At 39.1% G+C, this 16472-nt stretch overlaps 1 protein-coding gene across 1 annotated transcript in view; it reads right to left on the bottom strand.

Annotated features, from left to right (window-relative positions):
- The window catches only part of ajap1 (adherens junctions associated protein 1), a 70300-nt gene extending 54356 nt beyond the window's left edge, over positions 1-15944 (bottom strand). Inside the window, exon 1 of the mRNA XM_012866737.3 lies at positions 15144-15944. Within this exon, the coding sequence (XP_012722191.2) occupies positions 15144-15172 (29 nt within the window). The 5' untranslated portion in view covers positions 15173-15944. The remainder of the gene's footprint in view (positions 1-15143) is intronic.
- Between the last annotated feature and the right edge of the window lie 528 nt (positions 15945-16472).

Raw genomic sequence — 16472 nt, 5'->3', positions numbered from 1 at the left:
TTGGTGACCCTTGATCTAGACATAGAGTATGCAACTGCACATTTCTTAATCACTTTAATCTGATAAAAATGTTGGTATGTTAGTTTGTACTTCAGCATTTTGCCAGTTCTAGCTTGTGGTTGGAAAGCAGGTTCTAGTTCTTAGTGTCTCTGGTCTACTTGTTCAGGAGGCATTTTATCAGTTGTTCATGATGTATTTTAAGCATAGATATGAGAAAGACAGAAGCCAGATGCAAGCTTTTGATCCTTGTGTGTACATTTGACAAAGAGGACAGGCAAATGGCAGCAGCGGGCTGAAAAAAACAAAAACAAAATCAAACTGATCAGGGCTGCTGTTCAGTCATTTTAAATCTTTTCCACTATTACTGGGAGATGCTGCTGATCAAGCTAAGCTTGAAATACAATATATTATAGCCATTGCTATTATTTAATACTTCAAACCAACTTGCGACGAGAACAGCATAACAACCAAGCTGACATTCTGATCATCACTTCTCCCTTAACTCTATTTCTAATTAAATTCTCTGTGGGGTTACAATTATCTGTGCTGTGGCAATATCTCAGTGACCGTCAAACTGAGGATACAAACTGACCAGCAAACTGATCCTAGCATACACAGACTAACATGATGGAAAAAACTGTCAACTTTTAAAGCAGTAAATCTCTTGAGACTAACTTTCTGAAAATTGAGGCTGGAATGAATTCAATTAAAAATAGATTAAGCAATGTTTTATTTTGCTGTAAGTATAAATGGCAGAAGCACCTCTGTTAATATCCTTACTGTGCTCTTCCCAGGTATAAATATCTTTCTTAAAGAGGTCGACAAAAGCCTTAAAATAAATTCTTGTTATGAAGACTTGGTGAACCCAAGATGTGAACCTTTGCTGCAAGTGTCTAACAGCTTTGGATTTTATTTTTACCATTCTCCTCACTATGCATGGTAGCAAGATAGCCTTGCATCCTTGCCCAGCCTATTTTGTCACAGATCCATCTGGATAAAACGTATGTTTTTTTTCTGATAGTACACATCGGCAGGTTTAGGTGAGTAGCTATTTTCTTGTAGTGATTCCCTGTCTTCTAAAGATCGGCACACACCTGCCCCACTTTGAGTACTGACTCTGCGATGGATATACCCTCCTGGTTCAGGTATCTTGAGAGAATTCAGAATAGAAGATTGGGCCTTCAATTTTATCCCCTAATTTGAGGTGCATGGCATTTACTGTAGTTCCGATTTTAAAAAGCAGATGTCACTGCAGATTAAATCTGACTGTACCCAACAACTGGTAGCAGAAGAAGAAACTAGCAAGAATGTCTAAAACTTTGCTTTTTAGCTGTTCTTAAAAGCTCATATAGCATTTTGCAACAATTATTTCCTCTGTGTTCACAATTAACCCAGCTTATGCTTGTAAAAATTAGTTTGCTTTCGAACAGTTTTGCTGCTGTTTCTTTATGCCGCATGCACACTTTTGCAAAACGGAACGTGAACGACTGAATTGGCCAACAAAACACACCTCCTTGAGACGCAGTTCATGTGGACAAAACTGGCGGTGTAAATTAGGTGGCATAACTCCAGAAGTTGTGGAGGACAAATAAAAATTTCTACAGACTTGGATGAACTTAAAGTGTAACTCTATGTAAAAGCATATTTCCGCTCCCAGACAAATTTGAAAAATTCCACCAACGTGAGCGGCAATACATGGGAACGGGAGTGGGCTGTGCTCAGGATGGGGGGGAAAGCAGCTGTTAGCCTGATTTGCCATACTGAATCATGGAGAGTGAGCACAGTTATGCTGGTAGTTTAGTTACCGTTCTGTCTTTTGAGGTGGAGGTTAGTTCTAGGTTGGACAGTGGACATTAGTGATACGCGCCTTCAGCACCATCTGCCTCCTGTTTGAGCCGATACAGAGAGGCTGATCTGCCGCTCTCTGTCTGCTGGCTGGCTGTTGATACCATGGAGTGCCAATATCCAATATCCAGCGTAATACTAACTTCACCACAGTCTCACACCAGCCCCTTCCCGGCTCAAGACACTAACGGCAGAACGATTGGTTGCTTTCATGTAAATTCGGCAATAACACATAGAAAGTTAGTAGATTTGTCTCTAGTCACTTTTTTGAAGAAGAGCAGTCGCTAGAGGATTTGAAACATACAACAGTGCTCGCTATGGAGGCACAAGATGGAGGGAGCTGTGGTTTTTGTGTTTGTTTGTTTTTTTAAGACAGAACAGCTTTTAAAACCCACAGTGGCAAAACGCTAACGACGTCACTATATCAGAATTACGTCTCATCAACTGAAAACAATGGAAATTCACTGCAAGACCACCGTTTAACCCTGGGAGGGTGCCATACTGACGATTTTAGACCCAAAAGCAGAATTTCAACACATATGGACTAATTTGTCTAAATAATGACCAGGATATGTAGACAGTACTATAAGATAACCATGTTAAAAGTTTATTGGCAGAAAAAGTTGATTGGTGTGTAAGTTACCCTTTAAAAGGTTAAGACTAAATTAAGAAAAAAAAAAAAGACTAAATTAAGAAAATGCTTCTGCTTTACCTGTTTCATGGGAACTACCAAGGGATGAATAATGGGATGTATAGTCCCCAGAGATCTTTATCTTTCCGAGGTTCTCCTCCCAGTGGCATTTAGTAAAAACAATTATTTCTTAAACTCAACTTTTTTCCCCACTGTAACGGTATGATTTTTTTTTTTTCAGCATGAGGTTATACTTTTGTAATATAAGATTTTACTGTATTTTAAGGTTCTGTACAAATCTTTACATGGGGAGTCTATGCATGTGGCGGACGCTGTTCACAAGTGATTTACTTTTTTAGTTTTGATGAAGCGCTGACAATTGAGATTAAATTTCTTTAGCCACAGCTGAACATACAGCTCCCTAATTTAGTCATTAATCTGTCCTATTCACAGCAAATGAGGATGTCCTTGGGAACCAACACCAGGTGCAGAAGCATTTTGTATACCCAATTTTTCAAGATCAAAGCCTCCAATTTTCCGTTGTCTGGTTTGCAAAACAAAACAAAGTAATGCATATTATTTCACTGATCTAGAAAATATCTGTTTTTCCTAACAATTAAGATGTTTTACTTTTTACAATCATGTTGGAGGTAAAGGAGGGAGTGTATTGGCTGATGTAGCTCCCTGTTTATCACACGGCCTGTTATGCTTGTGCCTAGATTGGTCTACCTGTCCAAGAAGAGGTATGTGACCAGTGGCAGTTGAAGCACAAGTCATCAAAACTGGTCAAAGCAAAGTGCTAAGTTTTTAAAGCACAATTCTAACTTTTTTCCAGTTTTAATTAGAACTCCAATAAGATATGTTCATATTAAAACAGAGAGTAAACATGCTAACCTTACCTCAGCATTTCAGCAAACCTATTCACATTAAGACATTGTAAACAGGACTTGTTTGTCTGTCTGACATTATAAGGTTGTCAAAAATAATCAATATTTACATATAATCTATACTAAAAACAGGTACTCACTTGCATCAAAATCAATATAAACTAACCGATTCATATTCGCCCAATTTATCGCAATTTCTCCAGCAGCAGTGCTGCAATAATAGAAACACTCAGCCCCTGCCCTATCTGTAGCTGCTCACCTGACCAAAACAATGAGTGGATACTGGAAGTTTTAAACTCTGCTAACAGAAAAAAAACAAAAAAAAACAAGCCTTCGCCTGAAATCAAAGAAGTAAATGTGACTAACCTGAAAAAGGTTAAGCATTTCTTGTAGGCTTTTCACTGACTTTTGCCTATTTGCATCCTGTAGCTAAAGCCACAGTTTGCCGAGAGGTTAAACGGGATCAAATGGATCTCATTGAACATACACCAAAGATAAGTCATTAAAATACCAGTGGAGAGAGGCAAAAAGCTGGTAAACAAGTTTACATGTGACTGTAAAGAAGGGTGTTGATAGTTTTTGGCATGCCACTTTTAATAAACAAATAAAAACACATTGTTTTTGTTCTTTACTCATCATAAAATGTTTTATGTTTTTTTGAGAAATGCTTGTTTGATTTCTTTTCAATAAGAAACATCTTGGTTGAATGGAAATAATTTGAAGTCTTAATCTACGGTATGACTATTTTTTTTTGGGGGGGGGGGGGACTGCTCTTTGTAGAAAAACAAGACTTAAATAAAATGAAATAAGGAGCTACCTGTAATCTAAATTTGAAACCACAATGTAAGCCAGGGTTCTTGGACAATGTAACACTGCGATAGGCTCTGAGTAAAAGTAAAAGCTATAAGTATAAGTATTATGCTGGTAGTGCTGGGTGATACAGTTTATGGCTTGGAGTAACTTGGAAACAAAACATTTCCAAATATACTGAGAAAAAAATCTGAGCCAAAGATATTAGAGATCCACATTGAGTTTTGGAAACGACTGTAACAGCTTGACCATCTGTCAGCCACCATCTGCATTTAACCAGAGAGTGGTTAGATGGCTAAGTGTTGTGTTATTATAAATGAAGCCATTGTCTCTCTCCACTCACAGCTTCAATAGATAGTGTTGTAAACCTTTGGGACATTCAGGATAGAGCAGGGTTGCATTCTGTGTAGTGCTTGCACAGCTCACATCACATTCAAACTTCAACTCAATAAACATGAGCATGCTCAATAATGATAAAATAAGGCTATATACTCCAAGCATCTGTCCAGATAGAGTGTTGATAGTCCTTTTTGAGTCTAAATAGAACGCCAGCAATGAGCAGAATTAAACAGACATGGCGACATCTCCAGGCAGTACTGCAGAACTATCAGAAAGCAGAAAACTAATAAATCACTAATAAATAATGTCAGACCAAGCCTGACCCTCTGCAATGTCTCGCTGTAAAGCGGCAGCTCGTCGTGATTGAAGACCCACCGTAATTAATTAAATTAACCGATCTACAGCAACTCTAAGAGCCTCATATCAGAACATAGACAAATAAAATTCCCATTCATAAATACAAACAGGGTAAGAACCAATCAATCAATCTATTTATAATGTTGTTTGTACTAAGACTGTAGAGGCTAAGAAGATAATTGCAATTACAGTTGTCACAGTATTAATAAGGACGTTTATTCATGTCACTTTAGCTTCAGCTTCAGTGAACAGCAGCGTTCATACTGTATTCCCAGCGCTACTCCAGTCCTTTCCCTCTTGGAATCATATATTTGTTTGCAGGTTTTTTTTCCACTGGATCTTGGACCTTTCTTCATTATTTCCACAGTTTTCCGGGGGATGTTAATAGCCCTTAGCTGCTTCCTGCACATGTGCTGTGTCATACTTCCATTGTTATTATAAATAATAACAACAAATTGAGCAAAAATGAAGCATAAAACACCCATATAACAACTAATACGACATGATAATCTTTCACAAAAACTTTGTATGCAGCCAGAGTGAGTTACTGACGTATACATTTAAAAAATGTCAAATAAAGTAGCTATGCACTTTTAAAGTCCAATGTTACCATACATCCCACCCCCAAATAACATTTTTGCAAATATGTGTCCCTGGAGACCTGCCTATCTGATTGAATTTAGTTTTTTTAATATAAAAAATATATGGAAGGTCAGTCCTAGCTAAATCAATGTAACCAATTCTTAAAGATAAACTAATATCGAAAACGTTAGAGTATGCAAAATGCTAAAAGTAATTCTCCTTAGCTTTGACGAATACTGCATACTGGATATTTATGAATCACACGGCTGAATGCCTTATTCAGCTGTTCCATTTAAAACTCAGTTTAACTGGCACCTTACCCACAGCGCTGGATGGAAATATACTCCCTTTGGTGTCACTGAAGGAACGCTTAAGTACATTCATGAAGTGGTGCTTTAGATTTAATCTGTCTCAAAAGTTTTCACTCAAGGAAATTAGATCTCCATTCAGTACAAATTTCTGCAATCCTTAACATATCTTGGTAATGCAACCCCTTTGATGTGAACAGGGAAATCTGTTATGCTACAACATTCAAACCACTACAACATCCCCAGCCTCTTCAGCACCTTTCTTACCCACCAATATTTTTCACATACAGCCTAATATTGCAGGGGTCATCAAAAAACAGATAATACTTATTTTAATGCAGCAGTGCTTTATCATTCATCAACACTGTAATGGCGTTATTATTATTATTATTATTATTATTATTATTATTATTATTATTATTATTATTATTATTATTATTATTATTAATAATAATAATAATAATAATAATAATAATAATATTATGCCTTTTAGTCTTGCAACCGTCCTTAGGTGTGAGTGTGTGCGTGAATCCTTGTTTGTTTTGTTTGTCTCTGTGTTGCCCTGCGATAGACTGACGACCTGTCCAGGATGTACCCTGCCTCTTGGCCATTGACAGCTGGAGACAGGCACCAGCAACCCCTCGTAACCCCAGCAGGGATAAGCGTGCTGGAAGATGGATGGATGGATAGGTTTGCAACCCTTTTTTGCAGCTTTTACTGCTTTGTCATTAACAAGATAGATTACACAGCCAATTCGAAAAATTGGCAGATGATAAGAATTGGTGAAAATGAGCCAATCTAACAATCTGTACACAGTACTTTCTGGTTAATGGTTTTTAGAATCAGTCGTTAGTTTTACAGCCCTTTAGACATGTGCCTATGTACATGATATAAATTATTATAGCATTGTTTTAACAAAAGGTGCGATGAAGCATGCATATCTTTGTACATCTCTTAGACAAAATTGTTCATTGTAAGATAATTTATGAACTTGAATCTGCTATTTGACGTTGCTAAAATACCAAGATGTGCCTGGAATTATCATGTTGTGCATTGATGTTATGAGCTAAGCCATTTATCCACTACTTTTAAAGCTTGTTTGTAGTCTCTCTCGTCATCCAATAATTCTTATCTGACAGAATCCATGTACATATGTGAGGCCTGCGTAGTTAAATTGTTTATTATGTGCCTAAGATTCCTCAAATCAAACTGAGTTCTCCTTAAAACATGTTTTATAATTGATTTATATCACTCTGGGAGAGTGGTGGCCTAGTGGTTAGAGAGCAGGGTGATTGCATCCTGGAGAGAATGCAAGGTTCCTGGTTCAACTTCCACAGACTGCCACACTAGGTCCCTGAGCAAGATCATTAGCTGCAGAATGCTCATCGGGCCCTGCGCGGTGGCAGCCCACTTTCCCTAAGAGATGGGTTAAAGTTAGAGTCCATTTCAGAAACACTTTTTTGTTATAATGGGTGAAATGGTCCATCCATCCTGAAAGTAGTTACTACGTTATGTATTCAGAAAAAGGAGATTAAGAAATTAGATCTCAGTGAAAGCTGCAGGCCTGTAAAAACTCTGAAAAATCCCTACCATTCGGACCGAACGCAGGGATTGGTCCTGCCCACGCCCCTCTCTCTTCCTTATCTGTTGGTTGTCCCACATGCCAATCATTCATGTCAAGGTAGTGTGTGTGCACGTTCCATGTCAGTTTCTGCTTGCTGGTTGCACATGGGCACTAGTGTTTATGTATACGATTAACTTTGCCGTTCATGTAGCTCTGCTGTTCTCATCGTAGAGTTTGAACATGGATGAGAGTCGCAAGAAGCAAACCATGTACACGTCTAAGGAGCGGTCTTATCATAAACGTAGGGTAAGGTGGTCCTGCGCATGTGCAGTTTTTCAAAAGGGACTTGGGCATTTCTTACTTACATTTCCAGAAAAATCACAGACTAAATGCACAGGACAAATTTCATTGGAATGTAATGTATGTTGCAATAACAATAAAGATTATTATTATTAGGAGTATTATTATTATTATTATTAGTAGTAGTAGTAGTAGTAGTAGTGGTAGTAGTAGTAGTGGTAGTAGTAGTGGTAGTAGTAGTGGTAGTAGTAGTAGTAGTAGTAGTGGTAGTAGTAGTAGTGGTAGTAGTAGTAGTAGTAGTAGTATTAAACCTATATATTTACAATCCAGTAAAAACAAGTATCTTTGCCCCTATGTAGCATTCTGGATCTCTACTTTCAAACCTAGAAAAGCACATTAAGATGCGGTCCTGAGACACATAACCAGTCAGAGATCTTAATCATGCTTTCTCTATGTTCCATACAGCCAGGTAGATATCTGGTTACTACAAGCCTTCCTTTGGCTTCTCATCTAAAGGACTTTAAACAGTAGAAAGAGTAACATTTCAGCTGTTTAATCTCACAACTTTTAAAACCTCTGTCTGCCTTGTTACTGGCAACTGGCCTATGCCTGGCACACACACACACACACACACACACACACACACACACACACACACACACACACACACACACACACACACTGCTAAACTCTAAAGACCATCCCAAGAAAATAATAGAAGATTTGAACTAGAAGTATGAAACAAAATAAATGGGCATTTTCTCCCTCCCATGGTGCTTCTCTGATACGGGGCTGAACATTTCTAAATGCCTGTAACACAATTTACAGATAGCCAAGTGTTTAAAGCCTTTGCTGACATTTCCCAGCATTTAGCCAGTGGAGAGTTTAAAATACAGCATATCATTGAAGTGTTCTATCTGAGAAAGGATTTATAAAGTGAACAATTTTTTTAAAAGATGGATTTACACGCGTCTTCTTGTCCCTGAAAAAGAAGAATATGTGCCTTTGTCCCCTTAGTACTATGTATCTATCGTGTCATGTTGTGTCTTTAAGATCAGGGATTTTGCAGGTGTGATGTGTTCAAAATTAACTTATCTCTGATACCATCAGAGAGTTCAACAAAGGTCAGGGAGATTTGCAGGGTTTGTTGTGAACTGGAATAATCTTTGCTAATAAATCGGCTGCTGTGCTGTAAGGCACCTTTTCTACGCAGAACTTAAAAGACAATTTTTTATCTCTTTACATTGATAAATATCATCTGCATGTAGCTGCGCAGCAGAAACTGACTCTGGGGGGCAGGAGCTGATCTGAACTAGGTGGATATCCTGTATTACCCGGATAAACACCACGGTTGGCTTTCCGTGACTTTCAGAGATTTATGGATTGCTTCTGTGGAGCAGGCCACTGGGAGGTAAATATTGTAAGAAATCTTCCAAATGTCCCAGTGGAGTTCAAGTCACATGCACACACACACACACGCGCGCGTTTACACACATAAATAGACCCGGACAACATCTAAGCCTTAAGGCCTAAGCTGCAACAGCTGCTACTATGGCCACAGTGTAAAAATCGTGGCTGAGACCAGAAAACAGTTTAAAGAAGAAACTAAAAAAGTGAAAACAACAGAAAACGGGGAGATTAGAATATATTGTTGCATTTGGTTAAATAGGGGTCCAAGACGCAACAGCCAAGGGTCTTGCATCATCCCATTAATTACTCCCACTGCACAGTGTCCTCCGGCGCTGTGTATATGACCCACATGCTCAGAAAGAAGAAGGCTTAGGAGAAACAGGGTGAAAAAGAAAACAGAAAAACTGGAAAATTGCTCCAATTATAAAAGGCCTTTGATGTAATAATTTTCACTGTGCCCTGTGCCACAGTTCACATCAGTTACCACTTAGATGGTAAAAACAAAATAAAGCATTTATAAAGAAGCATTTCAGTCGGGCTGTGAGATTCTCTGTGCCGAGCCAGTTAATGGAAAAAGGCTGTGAAGGATAAATTTGATCCTTTATAGAAGCGCTATTGATCCAGGAAGAGCTCACTACATTAATCAGGTACAGTATAAGCTCCTTGCTGGTAATTTCGTTACTCTGCAGGATGGATGTGCTTACAGGGTAATGGCAACAAGAAGACACAACTTCTCATTTTGCGTAAACCAGACAAGACGGCGATTACAGTTTTGACCAAAGGTGGCCGAACCCAGGTGCAGGTTTTTTTTGTTTGCTTTTTAGAGGAGGGCTATCTGATAAGTTGTTAAAAATGTTCAACTGGATCAGAGTCGATCTTCCTTTAGTCAATACTCACAGGATGATATTTTACTGGATGAACAGTGTGTGCTTGGTTTTTAGGTGTAACTTCTCTGGAAACACCATGACTCTGAATGAGGAGTAGTTTTTGAGGGGTATGAAAGTTGAAACCAGCTCATGACCAGGTTTCATGTGTAGTACACCAAAGGATCTGACCCCGACAAGTTGCAGGGTGGGAACTGTCAGGGCTGCCAATCAGGCGCAAGATTTATCTAACATCAGCAGTACATTGATAGCGGTTTGCTGATGCAGTCAAGCTGCAGATCTGGGTCTTTTAAGCAAATTTAAGGGCATGAAGCAGTTAAGACAAAAGGAGGGATGTATACTCATGGTCTTACAGATAATTATGCAAACACACACAGAGGCACATCTAAACTGTTTCATGTATTAAAAAAAAGTATAAAACCTCCAACAGTCTCAACTAATCAACATGGTGTTAAACTAAAGGCACTGGAGGCATTGAAATGACCATGTTCATTATCATTACTACTTTTTGGAAAAACTTTGTGTTTAATGATTCTGGCTTTTTTTACATAACGAACAGTCCTCTTATAAACAAACAAAAAAAAGAAGAAGAAATTTTATTTCTGCAGTTGTTCATTATCCTTAGTCACTTGAAGTTTTGGCAGTGAGAAATAATGAGCACTCTAATTTAAAAAAAAAAATTCATCAAAAATTCAACATCAGATCATGATCGTGGATGATTGTAGATGATTCCCAAATTCAAACCAAGAATTATATTTTAAGCCACCATCTAGTGGTCAGAGATACATTCAATTATGCCTAATTTTGCTGATTTGCATTGTGAATACCTAAATTTAAATATAGTCATATTTAATTTCAACCATCTCACTGATTCTAAAAATGAGCCCACTTTCCTCAGAAACAAACCCCAAATGGCAGGCTGATGTCTGTGCAATCTAATAGGGCTCATCATATATAAAAAAAAAGTAAGGATTTTAGGGCTGCTCTGATTCTAGTCACCTACTGATTTTAAAACCTGGGACCTATTTGTTGGTGCTTTGGCTTTCCATCTCTATGGTTGAGAGTTGTTGGGTTCAAAAGTAATTCTGCTCCATACAATCGTCAAAGATTTTCCGACCCTATCATTATTTCCAGGTTTACAGCTCAGCGCCATGGTCTACTGAACTTTAAAGATCCAAGTCATATAAAGACGGAAATTAATATAATTGATGCTACGGAATATTTTCTTCTTTGGTCACAGTGCCTAACTTTAACAGCTAAGACATTATGAGTTCTCTGAAGGCTATAAAAACAAACTCCATCTTCTCAACTAAAGCATCCAATGTACATTTATGTGTCCAGGGAGGAGAGGGAACCCCAACAGCAGCCATGATCTAAATCTTCTAATCTATCTTTACTCACAGCCACAATCCAAGCTACTGTTGTGTAATTTATGCTTCACTCCTTTTGCCATCAGTAGCCTTAACAACAAATCCTGTTTTTGTGTCTTTCTCCCAACGTGGAATCTCTGGCATGGTCAAATGAGGCACGGTTGGACACGTCTGCTTTGGGTCTTTCACTATTAGACAGAGACAACCTGTCCTGGTCCGCCTGGATTTGACAGACTGCTGAGCACAGGGTGTTAACAACAAACTCTCACAGACACACACTCTCATGTAGACACACACACACACACACACACGCCTCCAGAGGATATGATCTCAGAGAAGCAACACAGCCTATTTCACCACAAATTAGGTTAATCACGCTCCAGAGAGGCCCAGTTAATAACCCTCATGGAGGCTATTAAGACAGCACCTAAATCATAGGACAATCTGGATATCTGATGCCCCCCTCATACAGAAGTGCCATGTTTGGCCCCAGAGTTCCTGTGAACGCCGGTTCTGAGAACAAAAAGGTGGGTCACATAAAGTTCATCAGCTGCAGACCGCTGATGTTATGCAATTGTTTTGTGCATTAGGAGCCCTTGTTCATTAAGCCAGTTATATTATTCAGAATTAGACCATTAGTCAGACACAAACCACAATTTAATGCAGCGGTAACACAGCGTACTCAGCACATGCTCCCCATGAATACTGATACGAGGACATAGTGTCTGAGCTTTCTCAGCTCATAGATCGTTAAAACAACGCTCCTCCTTTTTCTTACATGTTACCAACGTTTGGGTAAATTTAATATTTACCCAGACTTGATATAGTTAGACACCCTAAGAAGCAGTAACCTCTGGGAGACAACTCTACTGAAAGAAAAGTCCTTGGGAGAGGTAACGGGTGTCTCTGCCAGTTATATTATGCAGCCACAGTAATTTAAAGCCTGATAGCATCTTCTGAGTGTTGGTGGGATGAGGGATCTCTGCGGGGAAGCAAAAAAAACGGTGTGACGTCCATGAAAGATTTAGCACCGAGGTTCAGAGCCTGGCATAGATGAATGGTGGCTCAGTAAACTCAAATTATACACAATTACAGCCGCTTTCATCTTGGATCACACCTAAATTTATCTTCCATTGGGAAAATCTATCATGTATATAGGATTTCATTTACAATGAGACGGTGTGTTCAGAATCTAACTGATTTTAATTGTTTTCCATTTGAACAGTCCACAAAAGAAATTGAAGACAAACTTTCCTCGCAAACAACACATTTTGTCAAGTTACAGTATGCACCCATGTTCCTATTAAAATTATCGAAAACTGCCCTATTTATAGTGTCCTATGAATAGTGCTGAAAGAATAAATTACAATCTGATGATCAACAGCAAAGGAGACCTACCATATGTGCTACAGCGATGTCCCTTCTGCCACACTAGTTGCAAACTTATCTTATAATCAAATCGGCCTAGATATACACTTGCATGTTTTATTATTATTTGTTTATTTCAGTCTACAGATGCTCATATTTATTGACATCTGTAGTAAAGATGTGTAGAAAGCCTTAAAATAAAATAATCTGTTATTCAAGTTGTATACCTCAAATGGAAAACTTGAGAAAAACCTTACCTTACTATTCATTGGGGGAAGAAAATTCATGTCAAGTAGTAATTGCTTTTTCTTTTCTTTTTCTTTTTTCTTTTCTTTTTACCAAGCCACGGATAGCACAGTTGTTAGTACCGCTATGGTTAATCAATTTATACAATTGGCCCACAGCAGCACAGATCCCCCACCATATTTAACAATAGTGCTTGAAGTGTTGTTGTTTTTTTTCACCTTTTCATCCTCCCACTGAATTAGTTTGAATTAGTTGTGGTAGTACAGAAAAGCTTTCTTGAATGCCTCCTAAACAACTGGTTGGCGGACGGATAACATGTAATAGTTGGTACACAAAAATGGTGACCCCAAGATGACTGAATTTGCCAAAATATTTCAGAGCACTACAATGATGCTGCAAAAATAAATGGTAAATCTTTTCAGGCGTTTTACGTATGTTTTACAGGAGTTCCAAAACAAAAGTTGCACTCTAGGTCTGACACAGACTGATTAAAAATATCTAAAAGCCCTTTTCAAATTCTTGTACCTAACATTAAATGACAAATAATACTATGTTTAGTGAAATAATAATAGCATCACTCTAGTCAGGGCCTGTACAGTATCTAATTATGATAAGGCGTAATTATCAAGCCATTTTTACAGAGACTCTAAATGAGATTAGTTGCCCAGAATACATAATGAATAACAATATTGAGGATCACATATAGCTGTGGTGTGGAGTTTTTTTAATCTTTCCATCAGTTACTTTTTTTTTTTTTTTTTGAGTTTTCTAAATCTGTGCTGTAGCATTTACGCCCACACATCTCGATTCTGTGGGCAGTTTGTTCTTTATCTGCTCCAACAGGTACAGTAGCTGTTTCCGCACATGCTCACAGTTCACATCTCCCTGTTTTTTATTCCACATAAACACAAACATTGTGGATGGTAGGAATTTTCCCAGGGAGGATGTATTCACCATTACTGACTGATAACGTCTGAAAAGAACAAACAATACTAGCCTTTAGCCACCGTTTTAGACAAAGAGGCTCACAACTTATAACCAGCTGCTGCAGTCTATAACCCCAGCTGGTGGTTCTCCGGGCATTCCCATTCCCAGCAAATGCCAATAAAATTCCTCAAAAAGGGAATCTATTAGAACTCCACACCGTGCCACATCTGAAACCAATTCATTTCATCATCTTTTGCATCTTCTGCTCTGCCGTCACCATGCACTGCCATTACCCTGTGAGGTCAGCCTAGGATGTGGAGAGTGTGTCATGCATAATAAATATACGGCTGCAAACAGGCAGGAATTTGAAATGCCAGGCAAAAATAAGTTTCAGAGGGTGGTAAAAGAACCTATATGACAATAGATTTTTGCTCGTTTATGAGCACATACTTACATCTACAGCCATTTCAGTGAAAAATGAAAGGGGCAAATTTTGTCTGCTGATTGGACACTTCCTAAGAAAGTTAAGAAAACTAAATAGCCTGCTTCCCATTTTGTTTATGAAGATAGAAATATTTCTCATAAAACAACAAAAAATAGAAAATAACGTTGGTTCAGTCAAGTCTAGCTCGTGAGCCTCCCTTCCAATACTGCAATACTCTTTTCTTCTAAGCTCAGATCAGTGAACTGCTCGCCCTCATCTGCAAATAAGACACTTTAAAAGTAAAACTCAGAAATATGGCATCATGGACACTTAGCCTTAAACCAACCTATATACTTTCATATGAACGATTAAATACAGTTCATTTAACCTCTATAAGGTTACCTTCAAATTAATTTATATTTGCGTTTTCCATATGTTTGCTGTCACAAGGGGGGCGGGGCTGCCAGGGCCAACATTGAGGCTCTGTGCGCGTGCGTTTGCGTCTCTGGCCGCGTCTGAAACGTTTGAGCTGTGCTGTTGGCGACCCCTAGCGTCATTAACGTGAACATTTCTGATATGTTTCTTCTCAAAACACATATTTTTGCACAAATATTCCCTGTTGTTAATACTCGGTTGCAGAAATATATTTCATTTGACATATGTTTTCCACAATAATCTTTTTATTTAGAATAGATTAAACACCGAATACATATTTAATTCCAATAGACTTAAGTTGCCGTGGCGTAGGCTTCAAAATTGAGACATGCTGAGAAGAGAGGTGTCAAATCTTTTCTATGTTTAAATAAAGGGTAAAACATCAGTTTATTCAAGAATTTAGTGATAAATGTAATCTCCAAAACGCTATTTAAATTCGTAGCAAACGTGTCTCACCTGCGCGCAGCGCTCCTTTTCATCCACATTTTATCTCGGCTGACTAATCCGCCTCAGTCCTCCAGGTATCCTCCCATTTGGACGGCTTTCCACCAAAGTCTGGGGCAAATTCTGGCTTGAGGGGAGAAAAGCTCTCAAGTGACGGACCTTACTCCAGCTGTCAACGCCAGCATCCTTGTTTTAAGCCATATCCTTCTACGTGGCGCACATCGAATTCCTCCAAGAAGGCGGGCAAATCCCACTAGAAATGAAATAAAAAAATGCCTGCACAACAGTCAATTCGCTCAGAAGTTCTTCATCTGTTGTTCTGTTCTCTTCCTGGTTATCAGTTAAAAGCAGAGACGGGCAGGTGAACAGCTGCCCTCAAACTTTGCCTCCGCGCAAAATCATCCCTTCCTCCCTCCGGGTGAAGGAGCGAACACATAAGATGCGGGGAAAACGGAGCAAGTAGTTGGCTTCTTCATCGTTGAACTGACAGCACGTCGCTTACATTGTTGAGAGGCAGATGAACGTCCGAGAAATAGAGAGAGAGAGGGGGAAAAACACCGAGAGCGAAAGATGAGGATGCACGGAGGATCCAAGTCAGCGGCGCTAGCAGGGGGTCCTCATTATCTCCTCACATCTCTGGAGGTGTTAAGGGTTGGGGAGGGGTTTAGAGAAAGTAAAAAAAAAAGAATGAAAAAAATAATGGCAAATGAGCGCAAGTGAAGGAAGGAAGGAAGAAGGAGCGCGATGAGGGAGAGTCCTGGAGGATGAGGGTTTCAGAGGAGTTGGAGAGAGAGGAGGATGAGAGCTTGTCATTTCAGAGGAGAGGAGGATGGTCCGTCTCCTCCTGCTGCTCCTCTTCTCTCAGACTGACGAACGACCTGCCTGTCGAGCCCCACGTTGCCGTGACGTCACTTTAAAGCCAAATATGTCATGTGCCGGAGCGCCTGGCGTCATGTGGGAGCGCTCGCTCACACATGATCGTCGGACTTGGCGTGTTGATGGAGAACACAGAACTGGACTCACCTGCGCAGGTGGCGGAGTGGCTGAAGCGTCGTTTGCGTGGGAATCATAATTACAGTTTCACTTGCTAAAGTATTCAAATGGACTTTTTTATGTAATTTGTTGCATTTGGATGTGGGGTGGAGGTAAACTGATACATGGTGGCAATATTTTTTTTTAGCAATAACATTTGGTTATGTCACAGCTTTGGACATTTTGACTGAATTTATGCAAAACTGCTCAGTCTCAGTTAGATTGGATGGAGTGCATCTCTCAACATATTTTTTTTTTTCAGATTCTCAATTGGAATTAGGTCTGTACTTTGACTGGGACCTTTTTACC

The sequence above is a fragment of the Fundulus heteroclitus genome, chromosome 1 (assembly GCF_011125445.2).
Source record: "Fundulus heteroclitus isolate FHET01 chromosome 1, MU-UCD_Fhet_4.1, whole genome shotgun sequence".
Lineage (NCBI taxonomy): Eukaryota > Metazoa > Chordata > Actinopteri > Cyprinodontiformes > Fundulidae > Fundulus > Fundulus heteroclitus.
The sequence above is the reverse complement of the archived record's forward strand: the minus strand, read 5'-3'. Positions and strand labels throughout refer to the sequence as shown.